Below are 25403 nucleotides of genomic sequence, written 5' to 3'. Positions count from 1 at the left end.
CGAGTTACATCGAAGGATATCTAAAGCTAATTTTGAACACGCATAACTGCTGGATCTATAAGGACTTGATCTAATAAGCACTGCAATTTCACGTTATAATAACCTATTTAAACTCTCTATATTATTGATCAGCTATAGACGGTTTCAAAGTGACGACAATAACATTCCAAAGGGACCCAATTTTATTTCCTGTCGCAATGTTTGCTGATACTGTAGTTGACAGGAAATACAATTTGGGTCTAAACTGTTCCCTAGCAACAGAATTCCAGTGAAACCGTCTATATAACTATATATTTTGAACACTTTCACTGCCACACTACCAAAGGGTTAACCCTTTCACTGCGACAATACAGAAGGTTAACCCTTTCACTGCCACACGACAAATGGTTAACCCTTTCACAACCACACTACAGAAGGTTAACCCCTTCACTACCACACTACAGACGGTTAACCGTCTGTACTGTAGTAGTGTGGTAGTGAAAGGGTTAACCGTATGTAGTGTGGTAGTGAAAGGGTTAACCGTATGTAGTGTGGTTGTGAAAGGGCTACAAAATCATCTGAATTATTTGGCGTACTTTTTCCAGAACTGCTGATCTGAACACAGCAGTTCTGTTAAAATAAAGTAGCATTACAGTAGGAGACCCACCATTGTCTTGTCATGATAACATAATGGTTTCCTGTTCTGGCAGGTTTGGTGGATCGCTGCTGCTCTATAGCCAGAGAATGTCTCCCTCCGATGGCCAACGTTGGCTTAGCAACCTATGCAACGCCAGGATGGATTTATTGTCCTGCGTTCGTCCTGCCTACATGAATAACCTATGATCTGTCGATTGTTCTTTGTTCTTTGTCATTGATCAATGGCTGGTTACATAAGATTTCTTCCCATAACCTTGCGTGAGGAATCTTGTTGGTTTGAAAACAATATCTTTGTTGGACTGTCCCATGTGTGGTTCTTTTGCCAATGACTAAAGGTTAGCCTCAGGAAAATACTTTATTTACAATAACAATAACAATTAACAATGCAAACTATGTTGCAGGGAAATGATTTATTAAGCTACAGGGGGAAATGCGATCTCCATCCATTCCTCGTTCTCTCAACAATACCAGGCTACATTCAGTATTTCAAAAGCATTCATTGTGGTTTCTATTTGTGTCCCTTTCAAACACACGCGTGACATGAATGGCCCTGGTTCTGATTATGATATTGGCAGTGGATAGAATTCATTCCCTCAAAATACCAGACCGGCCCAGAATCCCCGGCCGGAGTGGGAAGTAGCAGCCGGGCCGCACTGGTCTTCCTCACAGCAGCAGCCGGGCCGCACTGGTCTTCCTCTCAGCAGCAGCCGGGCCGCACTGGTCTTCCTCACAGCAGCAGCCGGGCCGCACTGGTCTTCCTCAGCAGCCGGGCCGCACTGGTCTTCCTCACAGCAGCAGCCGGGCTGCACTGGTCTTCCTCACAGCAGTAGCCGGGCTGCACTGGTCTTCCTCACAGCAGCAGCCGGGCTGCACTGGTCTTCCTCACAGCAGTAGCCGGGCTGCACTGGTCTTCCTCACAGCAGCAGCCGGGCTGCACTGGTCTTCCTCACAGCAGCAGCCGGGCTGCACTGGTCTTCCTCACAGCAGCAGCCGGGCTGCACTGGTCTTCCTCACAGCAGCAGCCGGGCTGCACTGGTCTTCCTCAGCAGCCGGGCTGCACTGGTCTTCCCCACAGCAGCAGCCGGGCCGCACTGGTCTTCCTCACAGCAGCAGCCGGGCCGCACTGGTCTTCCTCAGCAGCTGGGCCGCACTGGTCTTCCTCAGCAGCCGGGCCGCACTGGTCTTCCTCACAGCAGCCGGGCCGCACTGGTCTTCCTCAGCAGCCGGGCCGCACTGGTCTTCCTCAGCAGGCCTGCTTTTAATAAAGAGATCCCTAGCTTTCCTGGAGTGGATCTCCATCCCATTTTATCCGTCAATCCTGCCTCCTGTCATCCAAGCCCGGCGAAATTAAATCAATGTCTGAAACCAGAGCCAAGGCCTCAACTGCACCAACAGAAATAGAAAATCTAGTTTTGCTGTCTGCTAATGACATTAGTGTGTTCCCTGAATGGCCGCCCACCGTCGTCAAAGGGGAACATAACGGGGATATAATTACAGCCTGCACACTCACATCTCCCTTTTCCTGTAAAACACACAGGCTGCTATAGTGCTTTATAGATCACCCCCCCCCCCCCCAAACACACACACACACGCACACACACACACACAGGTACAGCAACGATTCATTTCTCCTACAGTACGTATCATGTTATCCAGTGTAAATAAACTTCCCAAGGTGAATGCAAGGGGAATCGGAAACCACATCGTATTGACCATGTGAGAAATTCATTAGAAGGAGCTGCGTTACTGTAGCCGTCATTTGAGCCCCCGTTTTAATTTCCGCCAACGGAAGGATGAAAGATATTTCGGAGAGGAAAAATAATTAAAGATAATCTGCCTCCTGTATCCCCATGTATGTGTTCGTGTTTTCATTCAGCAGCTTCCAATGGATGGACATCCTATTGTTGTTGGACGGGCAATATTGAAATATCCCAAAAGAGATCTCTGATCATTGCTGTGTGCGCCAACAGACTGTGTCCTGCGAATTTAAGGTAAAGGTCACAGTAGAAGTCAGCAGTTATTACTAGTAGTAGTTATCCAGTCAGTATTTGGATTAATACTCAGGAAGATGTCAACATAGCTTGGAGGTGGTCAGTCTTGTGGGCTAAAGCCACGTCCTTGTAATGTTGTATCTTGGAATCAAGACTCTTCTTGTAGAAACAGAGCCGGCCCCTGGCAGAAACAGAGCTGCTCTCTGGCAGAAACAGAGCTGCCCTCTGGCAGAAACAGAGCTGCTCTCTGGCAGAAACAGAGCTGCTCTCTGGCAGAAACAGAGCTGCCCTCTGGCAGAAACAGAGCTGCTCTCTGGCAGAAACAGAGCTGCCCTCTGGCAGAAACAGAGCTGCTCTCTGGCAGAAACAGAGCTGCCCTCTGGCAGAAACAGAGCTGCCCTCTGGCAGAAACAGAGCCGCTCTCTGGCAGAAACAGAGCTGCCCTCTGGCAGAAACAGAGCTGCCCTCTGGCAGAAACAGAGCCGGCCCTCTGGCAAAAACAGAGCCATCCCCTGGCCCTCTGGCAGAAACAGAGCTGCTCTCTGGCAGAAACAGAGCTGCCCTCTGGCAGAAACAGAGCTGCCCTCTGGCAGAAACAGAGCCGCTCTCTGGCAGAAACAGAGCTGCCCTCTGGCAGAAACAGAGCCGGCCCTCTGGCAAAAACAGAGCCATCCCCTGGCCCTCTGGCAGAAACAGAGCTGCTCTCTGGCAGAAACAGAGCTGCCCTCTGGCAGAAACAGAGCTGCCCTCTGGCAGAAACAGAGCCGCTCTCTGGCAGAAACAGAGCTGCCCTCTGGCAGAAACAGAGCTGCTCTCTGGCAGAAACAGAGCTGCCCTCTGGCAGAAACAGAGCTGCCCTCTGGCAGAAACAGAGCTGCTCTCTGGCAGAAACAGAGCTGCCCTCTGGCAGAAACAGAGCTGCCCTCTGGCAGAAACAGAGCCGCTCTCTGGCAGAAACAGAGCTGCCCTCTGGCAGAAACAGAGCCGCTCTCTGGCAGAAACAGAGCCATCCCCTGGCCCTCTGGCAGAAACAGAGCTGCCCTCTGGCAGAAACAGAGCTGCCCTCTGGCAGAAACAGAGCTGCCCTCTGGCAGAAACAGAGCTGCTCTCTGGCAGAAACAGAGCCGGCCCCTGGCCCTCTGGCAGAAACAGAGGGGGCCCCTGGCCCTCTGGTAGAAACAGAGGGGGCCCCTGGCAGAAACAGAGGGGGCCCCTGGCCCTCTGGTAGAAACAGAGCCGGCCCTCTGGCAGAAACAAAGCCATCCCCTGGCCCTCTGGCAGAAACAGAGGGGGCCCCTGGCCCTCTGGCAGAAACAGAGGGGGCCCCTGGCCCTCTGGTAGAAACAGAGGGGGCCCCTGGCCCTCTGGTAGAAACAGAGCCGGCCCTCTGGCAGAAACAAAGCCATCCCCTGGCCCTCTGGCAGAAACAGAGGGGGCCCCTGGCCCTCTGGCAGAAACAGAGGGGGCCCCTGGCCCTCTGGTAGAAACAAAGCCGTCCCCTGGCCCTCTGGCAGAAACAGTAGGTTTTTCCACTGCACTTGTACAGTATGTATAATCTGTACCCATGCAGCACCAGGGTAGGGTTGGCATGATCTGGTACAGTATCAGCACCCAAGGGCACAGGTTTGGTTTCAACATGGGGGGGTCCTCCTTAAGCGGGGGGGTCTGGTGGTCCTCCTCCCCCTGGAAGTTCTGAGCGTCAAACACATTTTCTGAATTCTGGTCTACCTTCATGAGAGGCACGTCTGCAAGGTTGAGATGGTACGGTCCTGTAGGCACGTCTGCAAGGTTGAGATGGTACGGTCCTGTAGGGGCGTCTGCAAGGTTGAGATGGTACGGTCCTGTAGGGGTGTCTGCAAGGTTGAGATGGTACGGTCCTGTAAGGGTGTCTGCAAGGTTGAGATGGTACGGTCCTGTAGGGGCGTCTGCAAGGTTGAGATGGTACGGTCCTGTAGGGGTGTCTGCAAGGTCGAGATGGTACGGTCCTGTAGGGGCGTCTGCAAGGTTGAGATGGTACGGTCCTGTAGGGGTGTCTGCAAGGTTAAGATGGTACGGTCCTGTAGGGGTGTCTGAGATTGTTGGTTAATATATAGATACAGGTAACATTAATTTGATATGAAATCTTGTTATGTTCAATATTTTTTTTCAAAACAAGTTTATCTTCTTTGGCTAGGAGCTTCTGCTAGCTAACTTAAAAGGCTTTCAGATCAGCTAGCTAAAAGTTAAGCTGTTATCTAGCTAGCTAGTTCACTAGCTTCAATTCCCCGAATAGCTCTACATTTTAAAATGTAAATTGAAAACAAGATACTTCAGTCTTACTGTAGTGGGAAAACTGCTTTCCTACATTATTTCTCATTGAGCTACAGTGATATATAGTAAAACTAAAGGTGTGTAAACTATGAATGATGATCACAGTAACAACACTAGTTTATCATCAGGCTGAAAAGAATCACGTTGGCCTATAGCTATGCTTTGTTCAGAATAGTAGTATTTAGTTTTATTTCCTAAAAGATCCCATCAAAACGTTCTATAATCTGTATCTATAGGCTACATTTAACATTTCCATCATAACGATAACACCTCCTTAAAAAGTTAAGCTACATAAGTTATTTAAAGAAAAAGGTAGTGAGCTGTGTGTGTGTGTGTGTGTGTGTGTGTGTGTGTGTGTGTGTGTGTGTGTGTGTGTGTGTGTGTGTGTGTGTGTGTGTGTGTGTGTGTGTGTGTGTGTGTGTGTGTGTGTGTGTGTGTGTGTGCGTGTGTGTGTGTGTGTGTGCGTGTGTGTGTGTGTGTGTGTGTGTGTGTGTTCATTCAATTATAAACTATGAGTGTGATGAGTTTTTGGGGCCGGGGGGACCATAAACATGACCATGTTTTGGGCCACAATAATCCTAGGGCCGGCATCAGTTTGACATTAAGTGGACATTCTGATTGAATTCATTACTCATCTATGAATACATTGTTATTGTGAACACATTCATAACATAATCCATAAATCAGTAGTGTAGTACACAGATTACACCCCCACCTCTTTCTCTGGCCATTACTGTAACAACAGAACCACGTTTCACCCTAATCACCCTCAACAGCACATTGCTCAGTTCTGTGTCAGGAATGTGTTATTATCAGAAAGTAATTTTTACATCAAAGGAGAACAATTCATCAACTCTTGGAGGCCGATGGATGTTCTAAAAATAATTTTAATTGTATGAATAACGAGCATTATCTTTAGAACATCCATCTGATTTGTTTTTTCCAGTTCATGCACTTTGGTTGAAGAACAAAGTTGTGACAGATCTTTTGTTTCTCTTGTTCTCTTTTGTTTCTCTTATTTCTACAACCATAATGCGTTCACACAGATGAGTAATGCGCTCCAAATGTCCAGTTAATATAAATCGTTATAAAAAATTTAAAGAAACTACCGCACTATAGAAGGTTTAACCCTTTCACTAAGCACCTTGAAAATGGGGGACCCTGATGTAAACAAGGCGAAAGTCTTTCTCTGGTCTGCATCCCCTTAACAATTGTGTGTATTGAGCCGTACTGTATTGTACCCATTCTGCAATCTGTTATTTTTTTTTTATCTACTTTTTCTCCCATTTTCTATTTTTCTCCCATCCCAATTTTATGCAATGTGGACTAAGCCTTACATCACGTGTCCCATCCGGTACTCGAGGAAGCAGCAGTCGCATCTTTTCACCTGCACAGCGCGATCTCTCAGCGTCGGGGGTCTGCGTGGGAGGGACACGCCGCCCCCATCACTTCCTGATTCTGCTGCGCAGGCGCACCAACCGACCTGTAGGAGTCGCTGTCCACAACGTCCGATCCCCACTCATCAGCTTCCCACCCCCTAATACTGCCAATTGTATTAGTATGAACAACCAGCCAAGCTGATAGCAATGCGGAGAGCTGGGCTCGAACCCAGCGTCTCCTGCATTGGTGGTGAGCGCCTTGCCCACTGCACCACCTAGCCGCCCCCATTCTGCAATCTGTTAATAAAGTTTTCAATCAATCAATCAAAGATCTCGTTGAGTTTAAAGTGTGCTATATAAAGGAAATGTATTATTATTACTACCACACAAGAGACAGTTAACCTTCTGTAGTGTGGTAGTGAAAGCGTTAACCCTTTGTAGTGTGGTAGTGAAAGCGTTAACCCTTTGTAGTGTGGTAGTGAATGGTTAACCTTCTGTAGTGTGGTAGTGAATGGTTAACCTTCTGTAGTGTGGTAGTGAAAGGGTTAACCATTTGTAGTGTGGTAGTGAAAGCGTTAACCCTTTATAGTGTCGTAGAGAAAGGTTAACCTTCTGTAGTGTGGTAGTGAAAGGGTTAACCCTTTGTAGTGTGGTAGAGAAAGGTTAACCTTCTGTAGTGTGGTAGTGAAAGTGTTGAATGAATGAATGAATGAAAACTTTATTTAACAGATTGCAGAATGGGTACAATACAGTACGGCTCAATACATACAATTGTTAAGGGGATGCAGACCTGAGAAAGACGTTTGTCTTGTTTCCATCAGGGTCCCCCATTTTCAATTCATATAGACATTTATGACATACACAACATACATGACATTTATGGCATAGGGACATATAGGTATTTAGTACTGATACATTTGTGACATAGGCGGTATTCAAATATACACTACTGTTACCCCTAGATCCTGACAGAGTATATACATATGATGGGGAGGGGACTGTACATTAGGAGGGGGTGGGTGGGTGGGAGGGAAATATACATACGGCGGGGAGGGAATATATACATGCGGTGGGGAGGAGACTGTCTATTAGGAGGTGGTGGGGGTTTTGGGCATTTACGGTGGCCAGTTTCGAATTGCAGCCTCCCGTAGGTGCTCTTTAAGAGCGGTTTTGAATGTGGGCAGGGATTCACATTCCTTTACAGCTTTGGGTAGGGCGTTCCACATTGTTGTGGCATAATTGCGAAACGTGTTTAGTCCCTTGTTTGAGCCGAATCTGGGTTTCACATGATTTGTTGAGCTTCCTCTGGTGTAGTGGTTGTGGTATTCACTGACCTTTGGGAAGTATTTTGACATGTACATGGGCACCCCGGTCGTATAGTGTATCTTGTAGACCAGGCCCATTGCAAGTTGCTGTACTCTGTCGTCTACTCTAAGCCATCCTAGGTTGGCAAAGTGGGCAGGGGTGAGGTGGGTTCTGGGGTTCAGGTCAAGCAGTAGTCTGACCAGTTTGTTTTGTGATGTTTGTAATTTTGTTTTAAGCGCCTTTGAGGTGCTTTGGTACCATGAGGTGCACGCATAGTCATAGTACCCTTGAATGAGTGCTCCTGCCAGAGTCTTCAGGGTATTCTTGTTTACCAGAGAGGAGATCCGGTACAAGAATCTAGTTCGTTGGTTGACTTTTTTTATTACATTGGATGCCATTTTGTCACAGGAAAGATTTGCCTCTAGGATGGAACCCAGGTAGGTAATTTCGTCTTTCCTTGTGACAATATTGTCACCCACTGTAACTGAGAATCCGTCGGTCTTGCTGAGTTTGTTATTTGAACCGAAGAGAATGGACTCTGTTTTGCCCATGTGTAATGATAGTTTGTTATCAGCGAGCCATATGCAGATTTTGCCTAGTTCCGTGCTGAGGGTTTTTTCAACCTGCAATTTGTTCTTGTCAGAGACCAGCAGGGCTGAGTCGTCCGCAAACAGGAACAAATTGCAGTCACAGGCTGACGACATGTCATTTGCATAAATTAGGAAGAGTAGCGGTCCTAGTATGCTTCCTTGTGGAACACCACAGCTCACTGTGAGGGGGGGGGATAGAGTACCGTTTACCTCTACCATCTGTTCTCTCCCCTCTAGGTAGGATTGCATCCAGCTCACTGATAGGCTATCAAAACCAATTGCTTTTAGCTTGTCCATTAGAATTGAGTGATTGACAGTGTCGAAGGCCTTTTGTAGGTCCAGCATGACCATGCCGCAGTATTTGCCCGCGTCCACCTCTTGTTTGATGTGGTCGTTCAAATAGAGGAGGCATGTGTCAGTGGAGTGGGACGTTCTGAAGCCAGATTGGAATTCGTAGATTAGGTTTTTTTCCGCCAGGTACTTTTCGACCTGTTCGTAGACTATTTTCTCCATGACTTTCGAGATGGAGGTAAGAATAGAAACAGGGCGGTAGTTGCCTGGGTCTAATTTGCTGCCCTTTTTGTGTAGAGGGGTCACTCTCGCAATTTTGAAGTCCTTGGGGACGTGCCCCTGTCTTATAGAGAGGTTTATTATGTGTGTGATGACTGGGGTGATGGCGGCTGCTGCGTTAACCCTTTGTAGTGTGGTAGTGAAAGCGTTAACCCTTTGTAGTGCGGTAGTGAAAGGGTTAACTTGCTGTAGGTTTTGATCCATGTTGTCTTCTTGTCTCATGTAAAACGATCACAAGTTGTCTCAACTTGTATTTTTCACTCGCCGTTTGCATTGGCCTTTTTTTCAATAGGGTATATCTGCAGAGCCTCAAGCCCAACGTCTGGGCGGGGCTTCGGGGCTTGTACTCTGTTTGAGGCAGGACTTCAGGGCTTGTACTCTGTTTGACTGTGCACTGCAGTAGTCAGTTTGTGCTGTTTATTTTTACAAGCAGTGAGGACTCGACAGCATTTGCATTTCTGTGTTCCGTGTTGCAGGTTAGGGTTAGGGTTAAGGTTAAGGTTAAGGTTAAGGTTAGGGTTAGGGTTAGGGTTAGGGTTAGGGTTAAGGATAAGGTTAGGGTTAAGGTTAAGGTTAAGGTTAGGGTTAGGGTTAAGGTTAAGGTTAAGGTTAAGGTTAAGGTTAAGGTTAGGGTTAGGGTTAAAAATAAACAGCACAAACTGACTACTTCCGGGTTTTACAGGAAACAAGACAAGGTACAAGCCCCGACGCCCCGCCCACGCACAGTCACACAGAGTACAAGCCCCGAAGCCCCGCCCAGACGTTGGGCTTGCGGCTCTGCAGATATACCCTACTCCTTTTTTTTTGGGTTGAATCAACTAATTGATCTATCTCAAACCCGCCCCTCTTTTCTTGATCCTCCAATCACAATTTTTGCTTCCCTCTGAGGCGGGGTTGGAGATAGGTCCATTGGAGGGTATTAAATATCATGTTAATATCACTTCCATTTATCTATTTGTTGTTGTTGTTGTTGTTGTTGTTGTTGTTGTTGTTGTTGTTGTTGTTGTTGTTGTTGTTGTTGAAATAACTAAATGTGAGTGACATTTTATCTTCTCCTATTTAGGTGATTCAACAACAAAAAAGGCTATGTAAAAAAAGTATTTGTTTTGAGAAATGTCTTCAAACTGAAATATTTTGGGGGGGAAAAACGTAATCATCTCCCACACATTTTCAGATTTTCTTTCAGTTGTTTTAAGAAAAATACGATTTTAACACAACAAAATGTGGTTAAATGACTTGCTAAGGTGGAATCTGGTTGTAGTCTCCCCCCCCCCCCCCACGTGGGCCACAGACAGTAAAGACGGTAGAAAAGCCTCCACCTAACGGCGCGTGTCCCTCTCTCTTGCCAGGATCCGCCGGGCTGTACTTCCCCCAGAACGACTACACGGAGACGGTGTACGTGGGCCAGCCTGCCGGCTCTCCGGTGCTCCAGGTCTACTCCATGCCGGAGAGCGACTCGGAGCGGCCGCACTTCTACCTGTGCTGGTCCAACCCCGTCAGACTCCCGCTCTACAGCAGCTGGTTCCTCATGGACGCCAACACGGGGCTCCTGTCCATGAACAAGACCCTGGAGGAGAGCGACTTTGCCTCGCTGTGTGAGTTGGATGCAGTCAGTCAATCAGTCAATCAGTCAATCAATCAATCAATCAATCAATAAGTCAAGTTTATATATAAAGTAGGGATGTTCGATATTGGCTTTTTTACCGATACCGATATACCGATATTGTCCAACTCTTAATTTCATATACCGGCGATATCAACCGATACCGATGTATGCAGGGTTCCCCCCCCCCCCCCCCCCCCCCCCCCCCAAAAATGGAATAATTTCAGGTAATTAACATTACATATCTCTTGTCGTGGAATTAACACAACATTATGCATACTTTTGACAATAAATAAAAATCAGAATTTGTTCTTACTTGCTTGCCTGAGTAAATAAAGGTTAAATAGATTAAAAAAAAAATTGAAAACCGATACCGATAATTTTCGATATCACATTTTAATGCCAATATCAGCCGATAATATCGGACATCCCTAATATAAAGTACATGAAAAGAAACATTGACTAAAGAGATGTACGTAAGGGCAGACAGTGGCTCGTCTGGTAATCCGGAGGTTCCCGGTTTGATTCCCGCTCCTCCCGGGCAACGTGTCGAAGTGTCCTTGAGCAAGACACTTAACCCCCTAAAATGCTCCCGATGAGCAGGTTGGCACCTTGCATGGTTGCCTCGGTGTGTGAATGTGTGGGTGAATGGGTGAAATGTGAGGACCAAATTGTAAAGCGCTTTGGATAAAAGCTTCTATATAAATGCAGCCATTTACCGTTTACGTACAAGTGCTAGCAGCAGTGACAATGTCAACAGAACATAACGTGCAAAGCAGAAAGACCAGCAAGCATTAGATTAGATTTGCTTTCATTGTTGGTGGTCGAGGCCCAGGTGCTCTCTCTACATATTATACAGGACAGTAAAATCAGCTGCTCTTGCTTTTATGCGTTTTGCATACCAATAATGATTTTGGCCTTGGGGTAATGGTGTCATGTTCAGAGATATGCTCTCGAGATGGTAATGTAATTGCATAAAAGTATAAAAAAAAAAGGGTCATCAGGAAAAGCACTGTCCAAGATTAAAAACGCCGGGGCCCCCACTCTGGTTCTGGCCGTGTGTCTCATCATCAGATAAGAGCTCGGTGTTCGTGAGGAAGCTGAGCCTGAAAGTCATGGCGTCCACCCGTCCGGCGAGGAGGACTCTCTGCGGCAGGACCAGTCTTCAGGTCAACGTGATCTTCGTCAACGCCTCCATGCCGCTGTGCGGACAGACGGACATGGAGAACCTCTGCTTCCTGAAGAGGGACTCCACCAGCCCCCACATCATGGAGAACCGGTTCCCCGGGGCCTTCCGGCAGCTCAGACGTCTCACCATGCTCACCGTCTGCCCCAACTACACCGTCTCCTACAGCGTGGAACCAGGTGAGCCGCGTTGCCCTCCGACTCCCGACGTTAGCTCTGTCACTGATGCGTTGTGTCGTGTTACACGTATGCAGTCTGTGGTCACTTCCTGTCACAGTCTGTGGTCACTTCCTGTCGCGGTATGCAGTCTGTGGTCACTTCCTGTCACGGTATGCAGTCTGTGGTCACTTCCTGTCACAGTATGCAGTCTGTGGTCACTTCCTGTCACAGTCTGTGGTCACTTCCTGTCGCGGTATGCAGTCTGTGGTCACTTCCTGTCACAGTCTGTGGTCACTTCCTGTCGTGGTATGCAGTCTGTGGTCACTTCCTGTCACAGTATGTGGTCACTTCCTGTCACAGTATGCAGTCTGTGGTCACTTCCTGTCGCAGTATGCAGTCTGTGGTCACTTCCTGTCACAGTATGTGGTCACTTCCTATCGCGGTATGCAGTCTGTGGTCACTTCCTGTCACAGTCTGTGGTCACTTCCTATCGCGGTATGCAGTCTGTGGTCACTTCCTGTCACAGTATGTGGTCACTTCCTGTCACAGTATGCAGTCTGTGATCACTTCCTGTCACAGTATGCGATCTGTGGTCACTTCTTGTCACAGTATGCAGCCTGTGATCACTTCCTGTCGCGGTATGCAGTCTGTGGTCACTTCCTGTCACAGTATGCGATCTGTGGTCACTTCCTGTCACAGTATGCAGCCTGTGATCACTTCCTGTCGCGGTATGCAGTCTGTGGTCACTTCCTGTCACAGTATGCGATCTGTGGTCACTTCCTGTCACAGTATGCAGCCTGTGATCACTTCCTGTCGCGGTATGCGATCTGTGGTCACTTCCTGTCACAGTATGCAGTCTGTGGTCACTTCCTGTCACATTATGCTGTCTGTGGTCACTTCCTTTCTTTCTCCAGGATGTCCTTGTTGTTCGGCCCCAGTTTTAGAAGACATCTTGGGACGTGGATATATACATGTTCCTTATTAGAAACATAAACGCCAGGCGGTTAGGTGGCCGAGCGGAGATTGCGTTCGTCACCAGCCCCGGAGCTGAGCTGGATTTGCCTGTTCGAATCCAGCTCACAGCTCCGGGGTTGTCACCAGCTTGGCTGGCTGTCTGCACTGATACAATTGGCTGTATCAGAGGGTGGGAGAAGCTGGCGGGGTGGGTCCGGGTCGTTGTAAACAGCGACTCCTACAGTTCGGTCGGGGCGCCTGCTAAGCGCGGATTGGACGTGAGGGGGATAGTGTGGTCCTCCCACACGCTACGCCCTCTCAATGAGAATCCGCGCTGCCAGGTGAAAAGAAGCGGTGATTGGCTGGACGTGTGTCGGAGGAAGCACGTGGTAGCCTCCACTCTCCCAGATGATCTGACTGTGGGGGGTAAGTGCGCAGCGACCAGGAAGGGGCTGGGAATTGGCATACGACTAACATTGGGATGGGAGAAAATCGGCGGAAAATGGAGGGAAAAAAAAAAAAAAAAAAAAAAAACATAAACGCCTATAGCTTCTAAGCTGTGTGACAGGGGGGCTTACAGTACTGTATTATCAACACGGTCTCATCAGAAAACGTAAATAAAGTACTAATCTCGAACAATGTATGTTATGTTAGAGCCATACATAATATATTTACGTATTGTATATGTAATGTATTTACGTTTCATATCAGCGAAAGTTAAAACAGTATGACGGGGAGTCAAACTAACAATGCTTGTGGTGGGGGGGTGGGTGCGCTCACCACTAGACCAAGCCACCCACCCTGATACAAACACAGCAATACTATGATGATGGTTTGTTTTAACATTAAGATAGAAAGTCGGGCGGCCGGGTAGCACAGCGGACTAAGCGTCTGTTTACCACCTACGATGGGAGTAAAAATACAGAAAAACAGGAGGAGAAAAGTGGATAAAAAAAAACATTAAGATAGAAAGTTAGGGGCGGCTGAGTGGCGCAGTGGGCAAGGCGCTCGCCACTAACGCAGGAGATGCTGGTATCGAGCCCAGCTCTCGGCGTTGCTACCGGCTTGGCCAGTCGTCATACTAACACAATTGGCAGTGTTAGAGAGTGGGAAAGCTGGTGGGTGGGGATTGGACGTTGTGGACAGCGACTCCTACAGGTCGGTTGGTGCGCCTGTACAGCAGAATCAGGAAGTATCAGGGGAGGGGAGATTTGAAGGAAGAAATTGGGATGGGAGAAAAATAGAAAATAATGAGAAAAAGTGGATAAAAAAAATATAGAAAGTTAGGGTTAGGGTTGGGGCGAAGCTATCAGAAAAGTATGTCCACAACGTCCAGATTACCACCCATCGACTTCCACCCTCTAACTCTGCCAATTGAGTTAGTATGACGGCCGGCCCAAGCCGGAGGCAACGCCGATAGGCGGAGTCGAACCCGGTGTCTCATGCGTTGGTGACGAGCGCAATGTCCGCTGCGCCACCCAGCCGCCCCACACTAATACTTATTATATTATATAGTTATGTTTACAATGATACAGTATATTGAGGGGGACAACTCTCTGGAAGGGGGTCCCACACCCCCCTGCCCCCCCAGGGATTTCCGCCCCTGCTAGACCATTCGTTTGGGTTCATTGGACAAAAACGGTAGAGTTATAATCTAGTTTTCACCATTAGGAAGATATGACATCTATCTATGTGTTAAAATTCAAGAGTGGTTGGGATTTAGGCAGCTGGGTGGCGCAGCGGACATTGCGCTCGTCACCAACGCAAGAGACACCGGGTTCGAATCCGGCTGTCGGCGTTGCCTCCGGCTTGGGCCGGCCGTCATACTAACTCAATTGGCAGAGTTAGCGGGTGGAAGTCGATGGGTGGTAATCTGGACGTTGTGGACAGCGACTCCTACAGGTCGGTTGGGGGACGCCTGCACAGCAGAGACAGGAAATGGCGGGGGTAGTGTGAGCCTCCCATACGTTACACCTCGCCAATGAGAGTCCACGCTGTTCAGGTGAAAAGATGAGACAGCTGCCTCCTCGTGTACCGGAGGGGACACGTGATGCAAGGCTTGGTCCTCATTGCAGCCGACCAGTGGGAGGCATAGTCTAGCAACGTTCGAGACAGGGGAGGGGAGATTTGAAGGGAGAATTGGCGAGGCGAAATTGGGATGGGAGAAAAATGTAAAATAAGGAGAAAAAGTGGATAAAAAAAAAGATAGAAAGTTAGGGTTAGGGTTAGGGTTGGGGCGAAGCTATCATAAAAGTATGTCTCGGTAGTCTTGAGCAGCCCAATCTCACATAGTATTATGAATGAACCAAGTGAACCATCATCAGTATGGATCATCAGTATTGCTGTGTTTGTATAAGGGAGGCTGGCTTGGTCTAGTGGTGAGAGCACTTGCAAGTGTTGTTAGTTTAACTCTTGATCATGCAGGTTTTTTGGGGACTTTCGCCGGTACAAAACATAAATATATTACGTATACAATACGTAAATATATTACGTTTGGCTATAATTATATAATTATTAACATTATGTACCTTTTTCCTGTGGCTGATAAGTACTTTATTTACGTATTTTAAGCGAAATTGGGCTGGCGTGACAGGGGCACCATGGCTATACTATGTACTAACCACGATGTTGTGTTCATGCTCTCTTGCCGTTTCTCTTGGCTGCAGACGCCCCGGCGCCTTTCGCGGTGAACGAAAACACCACGGAGCTGGTGGTGACGGCTCCTCTGGACCGCGAGGAGAAGGAGCTCTACAGGCTGGTGCTGGTCTGCACCGTCGTCACGGAGACGACCATAAACAAGATCGAAACGCCACTCGACGTCAGCATCTTCGACGAGGACGATAACGCGCCCTATACAAACGGAACAGACACTGTGGAGATCGTCATCGATTTCAATCGCGTAGAAGTAAGAGTACAAGTGTTACTATACAGGCTTGGTAGGATTCTTTCAAATTGCTCAAACTGGCGAGGAAATATTGAATAATATAATAATATAAACATGTAATTTATGAGGTTCTAATTATAAGGTTCTAACTATTACTACTACTAGTTTTGAGATATTGAAAATGTTCCCATCACATAGAGTAATACTATAATAAACATTTTAATTTGCATTGTTTACCTACTTAAATAAAGGTAAAACATTTTATTAATGCTGTCAGGCGATTACATTTTTTTATCAAATTAATTACAGGATTTGTAATTAATTAATCTAATTAATCACATTTTAATCGCATCACCATTTTATGCCTGATATTCTATATTCTATAAGCATATTTCAAATTGCATGTGTCCGGATGGCAGAATTCAGTACTGTATCTACAAAACCTTATGTTTAATCATCTTCCATTTATTAATTTGCTTAGATTTTTCAGGTCTGTCTGGTAAATTTTAGCATGGTGTTATTCACAGTCAAAGATAAAAAAGAATTTATTGATATTCTCATTTGGTTCATTACAATTTACTCAAGCCTAGTAACAGACACAGTATTTCTGACACTGGGAATACATTCCCTGAGATCCATAGATGTCCCTAGAATCAGATACTAAGAACATGCAAATGGACCATATAAAAAGAAAATTCTGTAAATGTGTATTCTACGTTCTTATGGAATGAATGAGATAAAAAAAAAAAATTGAATTATTTTTTTTAAATACATTTTCATAACGCGATAATTTGCTGTGTAATTAATTAATCTAATTAATGCAATAAACTGACAGCCCTACATTTTATTAATCCAACTTCACCCATAAGGAAAGACCTGTTTGTAGAGCTACATTATGTTTGTAGAGCTACATTATGTTTGTAGAGCTACATTATGTGAATAACACATTTTACTAGAATATCAGATCACGACTTATGAGCCTAATAGCTATCTTTCGTTATATTAGCTCTATATTTATCTAATATATTTTTCTCCAGGGTGGATCTTTTGGCAACTTATCTGTCTATGACCGAGACACGACCCCCAGGACTGACCCCAGCGACCCGTATCAGAACAGATATGTCGGCACCATGCTCACAAACGACCCCTGGCTAAAGGAAACGTTCTACATAAAAGACAGTTTCAGAGAAGACAAGGCCCTTTTTGGGGACATTCGAGGCACGGTTCATGAGTACAGTAAGTAGTCCAGATCCTGTGGACGCTGTTTCACCAAGCGACGCACACATCTATCTCTGGACATTATAGAGTACACCAATACCCTTTTTTTTTGTCCACTTTTTTCCTCTTTTTCTATTTTTCTCCCATCCCAATTTAGCCGTGCCAGTTCTCCCCTCCCCTGTCTTGAACGTTGCTCGCATATGCCCCCCACTGGCCGGTTGTAGGGAGGATAGAAGCCTTGCATCACGTGTCCCCTCCGGTACACGCGGAGGCAGCCTGTCACATCTTTTCACCTGCCAGCGCGGACTCTCATTTGGCGAGGTGTAACGTGTGGGAGGCTCACACTACCCCCGCCATTTTCCTGTCTCTGCTGTGCAGGCGTCCCCCAACCGACCTGTAGGAGTCGCTCCCCTCGGTCCTAACGTCTCCCCTTGGTCCTAATGTCTCCTCGGTCCTAACATCTCCCCTCGGTCCTAATGTCTCCCCTTGGTCCTAACGTCTCCCCTCTGTCCTAAAGTCTCCCCTCGGTCCTAACGTCTCCCCTCGGTCCTAACATCTCCCCTCGGTCCTAATGTCTCCCCTCGGTCCTAACATCTCCCCTCGGTCCTAATGTCTCCCCTCGGTCCTAACATCTCCCCTCGGTCCTAATGTCTCCCCTCGGTCCTAACATCTCCCCTCGGTCCTAATGTCTCCTCTCGGTCCAAATATCTCCCCTTGGTCCTAATGTCTCCCCTCGGTCCTAACATCTCCCCTCTGTCCTAATGTCTCCCCTCGGTCCTAACATCTCCCCTCGGTCCTAACATCTCCCCTCGGCCCTAACATCTCCCCTCTGTCCTAATGTCTCCCCTTGATCCTAACGTCTCCCCTCGGTACTAACGTCTCCCCTCGGTCCTAACGTCTCCCCTTGGTTCTAATGTCTCCCCTTGATCCTAACGTCTCCCCTCGGTCCTAACGTCTCCCCTCGGTACTAACGTCTCCCCTCGGTCCTAACGTCTCACCTCGGTCCTAATGTCTCCCCTCAGTCTAACATCTCCCCTTGATCCTAACGTCTCCCCTCGGTCCTAATGTCTCCCCTCGGTCCTAATGTCTCCCTAACGTCTCCCCTCGGTCCTAATGTCTCTCTCTCCCATGGTTCTCCTCCGGCTGACTGACGCGTGGCTTCTCCTTTGTGTCCAGTCACGTCACAGACATGTTCTCCTTGTTTTCCTTTGCGTCCCAGAGCTGGTCCTCAAGAGGAACCTGTTTGTGACTGAGAACCGCACCTTCCAGCTGGACTACCTGGTGAACGACACCCACTACCCTGGTCCAGGGGGGAGCGTGACACTGCGCTACAACATCACCATCCTGCCGGTGCCCATCCGCTTCCCCAACATCACCTACCTCTTCACCATGAGCCGCAAAGCCTCCCTTTATGCACAGGTAGGGCTGACTACTTAAATCATACCATGAATAAGGTTCATATGCCAAATTATGTTACCAGGAACATAAGCCAGAACTGGTATGGTATGGTTTATTCTTAATCCCCGAGGGGGAAATGGTTTGCCACCAGAGCGAGTACAAATACACAAACAAGAAACAATAACATACAGTACAAGTTACATAACACAGTAGAAAGAAAAGAGAAAGAAAAGAGAAGAGAGCCTCACAATACAGAGCTAGCAGTGTTCGTTAAAGAATTTAACAGCAGCAGGAACAAAGGACCTTCTCAGTTGCTCAGTAGAGCATCGAGGCATCAAAATGAGCTTTGCAGAGCATCAAATACATTATACAGAGGATGGCCTTCAAAAGAAAGAATAGAGTTCAGTTTAGTCCTTGTTCGCTTGGCTATAATGATCTCCAAGGAATCAGGAGGAAGGCCAATCACTGAGCCAGCCTTTTTAATAACTTAGTTTATAAATTTTTTGTCAATGACCATGATGCTGCTCCCCCCCCCCCCCCCCTCCCCCCAGCAGAGCACAGTATAAAAGGACACTAGCAAGGATACCTTGGTAGAAAACATGAAGAAGTGACCTGCTGATGTCAAAGGATCTACAGTAAGCTTCCTCAAATGAAAAAGGAACACTGACCTTTACTGTATGCCTACTTCTTTTTTCAATGGTTCTCTTGCAAAGGTTGATTATTATACGATTTGCAACAGTAATCCTCTATTCCTTGCCATTGGCCTACTGTATAATTTCTTATATGCCAGTAAACAAAGTATGAGCCCCCTTCTAAGCTCTTTGTCAAAGCCAGGTGCAATTCAGTACAGCAAGCGATAAACGTTGAACACACCTCTTCTCAGATTTACATTTACATTTAGTCATTTAGCTGACGCTTTTATCCAAAGCGACTTACAAGTTCTGTACGACAAGTCATCAGGAAGGGCACAACTCTGTCAGCTGAGTAACAATGTTCATCAAAGTGTTGAGTGCTACAGTGTAGGTTAGTTTATTAGGACAAGTGCATGACAGTAAGGTTAGTTAGGGTTAGATTTTTTTAATATATATATTTAATATATATTTTTATATAGATCGGCAGAAGCTGCGTGGACAACTGCCTGAAGTTCCAGGGCATCGGCGTTTCATACCGGCTGGACGTGGCCGAGAGGAACATGTCCGCCGATGTGCAGTCCTGCTACGCTGCCGTCAGCATCACCCAGAGCCTCAAGGACATGTCCGGAGTGCTGTACGTGAACGACTCAGAGGCCCTCCGCAGGCCAGACTGCCAGGACCTGCAGTACACCGTCGTAGCTCAGGAGGAGAACAAGCAGCTGCAGGCCAGCACTCAGATCCTCATTGTGCTTGATGGAGACGGTAAGAATCCCTCTGACAGGCGGCTGAGTGGCGCAGTGGGCAAGGCGCTTGCCACTAACGCAGGATATGCTGGGTTCGAGCCTCGGCGTTGCTACCGGCTTGGCTGGTCGTTCATACTAATACAATTGGCAGTGTTAGGGGTGGGAAAGCTGGTGGGTGGGGATCGGACATTGTGGACAGCGACTCCTACAGGTCGGTTGGTGCGCCTGTACAGCAGAATCAGGAAGTAGCAGGGGCAACGTGAGCCTCCCACGCGTTACTCCTCGCCACTGAGAGATCGCACTGTACAGGTGAAAAGATGCGACAGCTGCCTCCTTGTGTACCGGAGGGGACACGTGATGCAAGGCTTGGTCCTCACTGCAGCCAACCTGTGGGAGGCATGGTCTAGCAACGTTCGAGACAGGGGAGGGGAGAATTGAAGGGAGAATTAGCGAGGCGAAATTGGGATGGGAGAAAAAATAGAAAAATAAGGAGAAAAAGTGGATAAAAAAACAAAAAAAATAATCCCCCCTGACACACTGTTGCTGCCAGTCACTTGGTGTACCTACAAAACTCATATTTTATAACCCAGGCTTTTATTCGCTTCAATCACTGAACTCACCCCGCCTTTATTTTGGACAGGCGTCCCAAATCGGGCATCGCAAATCAAAATAAAACAAATAAAATAACTGGATATTAATCTAATCCTATGTATTATTTAATTATTAATGAACACTTCACCAGATCCCCAGTGAAGCTTAGGAAAAGATGGCTGATAAGACTGAGCTCCTGCTCTTTCCATTAACCCTTTCACTGCCGCACTACCAAACGGTTAACCCTTTCACTTGCGACAATACACAGAAGGTTAACCCTTTCACGGCCACACAACAGCAGGTACCGTCGGTAGTGTGATAGTAAAGGGTTAACCTTCTGTAGTGTGGCAGTGAAAGGGTTAATGCAGTGATTCTATCAGCTCGGATACCAAGATTGATGGTAACCTTCTAAATAACAGCATACTAGAAGATAAAGGATTAAATGTATTGTCTCATAACTTTCATATTCAAGCCAGTGTTTCTTTCTAACTTGATGTGACAGCATGAGAACCTCATCTTTCTTTGTATGTGTTGTCTACATGAGCCTGTTGTTTGCATCGCGATACGAGGCGTGGGAGGAGGGGAGTAGAGTCCTAATCTGTCTATTTATGTACCGTGTAACTGATTATAAACAAACCTACACCATGGGGGATGATAAGTGTAACTGATTGTAAACAAACCTACACCACAGGGGATGATAAGTGTAATTGATTATAAACAAACCTACACCATGGGGGGTGATAAGTGTAACTGATTATAAACAAACATACACCACGGGGGATGATAAGTGTAACTGATTGTAAACAAACATACACCATGGGAGATGATAAGTGTAACTGATTGTAAACAAACCTACACCATGGGAGATGATAAGTGTAACTGATTGTAAACAAACCTACACCATGGGAGATGATAAGTGTAACTGATTGTAAACAAACCTACACCATGGGGGATGATAAGTGTAACTGATTGTAAACAAACCTACACCACAGGGGATGATACGTGTAACTGATTGTAAACAAACATACACCATGGGGGATTTTGATTAGATTTTGATTTGAAATCTTTATTTCGAACATGTAAATAAATACAAACAATATAAAATCAAAACAAATCATTGATCTCAAGAAATTAAATGAAAAATTAAATAATAAATAAACAAAAGCAAAACATAACTCAATTTACATGTTTGAAAAGGAGTAGGAAGAAGTATACACTTGTTTAATTCTACAACTTTTCCACTACTCAAATGAGTGTACTAATTTAAAACCTTACAAAACAAATATATATATATGCAAAACAAAAAAACTGTAAGACACATGTAAAACATGAAAAAAAAAATGTAAACACCCATGAATGTCAAATCCCTTCCTCATCCCTGTACCTCGTGAACATCATTTCCTTATAATTCAGTTTGAATTGTCTCATATTTGGACATTGCTTTAGCACCACATTCAGACTGTTCCACAGTTTCACTCCACATATTGAAATGCAGTGTCTTCTCATGGTAGTGCGTACACTAAGAACTTTTTAATTGAGTTCTCCCCTCAGATTATAACCCCCCTCTCTATCAAAGAACAGTTCTTTAATGTTTCCTGGAATTACATTACCTTTTGCTTTATACATTAATTGTGCTGTTTTAAATTCCACAAGATCATTTAACTTTAATGTTTTTGACTTTAAAAATAATATGTTTGTGTGATCACGATAACCTGCAATGTGAACTATCCTTATGGCTCTTTTTTGGAGTATAAAAAGTGGTTGTAGTATAGAATTATAAGATAAGATAAGATAAGATATTCCTTTATTGATCTTTATTGATCAGTGTTTCCCCAGACTTCAGCGCAGTAATTTAAATATGGTCAAACTAGTGAACAGTAGAGAATGTAGAGTGATTTTTTATCCAGAATGTGCTTTACTTTACTCATGACTGAAAGGCTTCTTGACAGTTTAGTTTGGACATGTTTTGTCATGTGAGGTTTCCAGCAGATTTTATGGTCTATTATTACACCTAGAATATTTTTTTCATAAACTCTTTCAATATGATGATAAATATTTTGACTTGTCTTTCCTTCCATCTGCAACATTTCTATGTGAGATGTGTTGTTACCATTTTCAAATCAAATCAAATCAAATTTATTTGTAAGGCCCGACAACACACATGAACTCAATCAGCGCCAGAGGTCGCTGTTTACTGTGTGGTAAAAAGGCCACTGCTTTAAAGAATAGGGATACATGGCGGTGTTTGCAGGGCTCAAACTATATTTAATATCTTAGCTATGGATATAAAACTATTTCCCATTTGACATCGAGTATCTATCGTTCAATTTGTGAAAAAAACTTTTTTTTTCATCCATACATTCCCGTTTTATACCGTGGTGAATATGAGTATAGTTTTAGAGTAATCCTGTGTAATCCCAGAAAACACAGCTATGCAGCGTTTTGTGCATTTCACAAAAAAACATGGCTTTTCTCGCTTGTATCAACAATCAATCTGAAATCAATGCTATATTATCGGTATTATGTTTCATCATGAATGCATGAAAGAGTGGGGGGGGTCGTTTTTCTATGCTTCGATCATCACCAACGGAATACGTTACACACACACATTACACACACGTTCGGATTGTGGGGAAGGGATTCTTCGATCAACGCAAGATTGATACCATATAGCCCTTACCTTGACTAGGATGTACTCCAAAAAGAATATTCCAATTATCTGATCGCCATTCCAAGTATTGATGTCGATCGTGTTGCCAACATAATCCACCAAAGAACATGAACCGGGAGTGCTTGATTCTCCTCAATCCATGTGTTATAAACGCTTGTCCTGCCCGACAAGGAAAACCCAGACCGGACTTTTTAGATCGACGTACAGCCCAAGCCAGAGGGTTTCCGAGGATGTGCAATACCAGCCGCAAGGCGGCAGGCGGCGGTATTGGACGTTTGCGATCTCAGACTCATTCCCAATGATAACACAGGCTCCCTCAATGGATTATGGAATATCGAATAAAAGAAATAACGATAGAAAACCAGACTTTTCTCGGGTTTGGCGCTCAACCTTCAGCGAGTTAACCCGACTTTATTCGTGAGTGGCGTCCAATGAGTTAATGTCCCCATGGGCCGGACACGTCTTTTGTTTATCTTTGTAATTACTCGTGTCTACCAGGACACTTCTGTAACGGGATTGTGCTCTGTGTGTTCACCCTGTGAGAATAATGGTTTAGAGTTTACGGAAACTGAGTTGAACTGAACTGAACTGGACTGGTCTGGACGGTGTTGTGGTGTTCAGGTGGCAGGCCCGTTCAGGAAAACCAGCGCTCCCTGTCGTGTGCAGAGGGGAGGCAGCGTGGAGACTGTGAGGCTACCAGAGGCCTGGGGGCGACCACAGGGAACTGCCAGTGGAGGCATGGCACCGAGAAAGGTAAGATACCATACTGTACCATACTATACCATACCATACTGTACCATACCATACTGTACCATACCATACCACACCATACTGTACCATACCATACCATACTGTACCATACCCTACCATACCATACTGTACCATACCATACCACACCATACTGTACCATACCATACTGTACCATACCATACTGTACCATACCATACCATACCATACTGTACCATACCATACCATACCATACTGTACTAGGGCTGTCCCCGACTAAGGATTTGGATAGTCGACTATTATTGGCCAAAATTTGCCGTTAGTCGACTATTAGTCACAAAAAAAAAATATATATATATAATTTATTTTATTATTATTTTTTTTTTATCATTCCGTTTGGGCTGTGGGGGGTGCTTAATGTCTGAATGAGTCGACTGAAGGCTTCTTGTCCTCTGAAAAAGCATGCGATTGGTCCACTGATGGATACATCTTGATATTTGTCTAGTCTAGTGTGTTCATTAGATGTGTGAAATCCTCTTTCAGTGCCTCTGTGCCTGTTTTCGTAGGCAGTTAGCCTCTGGTATGTGTGCCATTAGCGTTAGCCACGCTTCTAGGCCTCTTTGCTTTTGGAAAGAATGATAAAAAAAATTATAATAATAATTATTATTATTATTTTTTTTTTTTTATTCGACTAAGAGGTTGGCAGTCGACTACGGCTCCTTTCGACCGATTAGTCGACTAATTGACTAATAGGGGTCAGCCCTATACTGTACCATACCATACTGTACCATACCATACTGTACCATACCATACTCATACTGTACCATACCATACTGTACCATACCATACTGTACCATAACATACCATGCCATACACCATACCATACCATACCATACCATACCATACCATAGGCATAGGCTAAGGCACTATTACCACCAGGGCACAAGATAAGCTACCATACCATACCATACCATACCATACCATACCATACCATACCATACCATACCATACCATACCATACCATAGGCTAAGGCAGGGGTTCCCAAAGTCGGGGTCGCGACCCACTGCGAGCCGCCGGGGGGGGGGGGGGGGTCGCCAGCTGATAAAAAATAAGAAGAAGAAATTTGCAGTCAGGCCACTGAACTTAGAAGCAGGCCAGGCCAGTGTTTCTAGTTGCACCAGCGCAATAGTTAGATAACCTAGGTGGGGAACAACCAGGAGATCACTGCAACTCACACAAGTTGGAGAACTATCTCTCTCTCTCTCTCTCTCTCTTTCTCTCTCTTGCTCTCACACACACACACAAAGGGAGCCGCATGTGATTGGTGGAGGCGGGACCCTTACAAAAAACTGCTAATCATTGACACTAGCCTGTAATAATCCCCCCCAGAAAAATCTACTTTGCATTTGATATATTGCAAATATATGCCATCACACACACTGGCATTTAAAGGGTTAGAATTATAAAATGAATATGTGGTGTTATGATCAGGGCTGAAGTTGAATAAAATATTGTATTTATCAATTACAAAAAAACTGAAAATCCATAAAAATCTGTGTTGTTGCTAATCATACATTATGCTAGCCTGTTTTTTTTACAATAATTTGTGATGCCATCACAAACACTGGCATTTAAAGGGTACAAATAAAAAAATGCCTGCACCAGAATGCAGGAAATGAAGTCTTTGTAACAAAAAAAAATCCTGGTGGGGGACCCCCAGACCCCTTGCTTAAAAAGTGGCCTGACTGGGGCTATATTTTGCACTATATTTCCTGGCCTGAATGATTTCCCCAGTCCGGCCCTGGTTAAAAGCCTCCAATGCTTATTAGTGTGTGTGCGTTTGAACGTTTGCATGTT

At 45.7% G+C, this 25403-nt stretch overlaps 1 protein-coding gene across 1 annotated transcript in view; it reads left to right on the top strand.

Annotated features, from left to right (window-relative positions):
* Window positions 1-25403, top strand: part of ret (ret proto-oncogene receptor tyrosine kinase) — a 57828-nt gene that overhangs the window by 15929 nt on the left and 16496 nt on the right. Inside the window, exons 2-8 of the mRNA XM_084321053.1 lie at window positions 10131-10376; window positions 11459-11749; window positions 15349-15587; window positions 16604-16802; window positions 18004-18203; window positions 19294-19576; window positions 23441-23572. Of these exons, the coding sequence (XP_084177179.1) occupies window positions 10131-10376; window positions 11459-11749; window positions 15349-15587; window positions 16604-16802; window positions 18004-18203; window positions 19294-19576; window positions 23441-23572 (1590 nt within the window). The remainder of the gene's footprint in view (window positions 1-10130; window positions 10377-11458; window positions 11750-15348; window positions 15588-16603; window positions 16803-18003; window positions 18204-19293; window positions 19577-23440; window positions 23573-25403) is intronic.

Source organism: Notolepis coatsorum, assembly GCF_963971535.1.
Source record: "Notolepis coatsorum genome assembly, chromosome: 9".
Taxonomy (NCBI): domain Eukaryota; kingdom Metazoa; phylum Chordata; class Actinopteri; order Aulopiformes; family Paralepididae; genus Notolepis; species Notolepis coatsorum.
The sequence above is the reverse complement of the archived record's forward strand: the minus strand, read 5'-3'. Positions and strand labels throughout refer to the sequence as shown.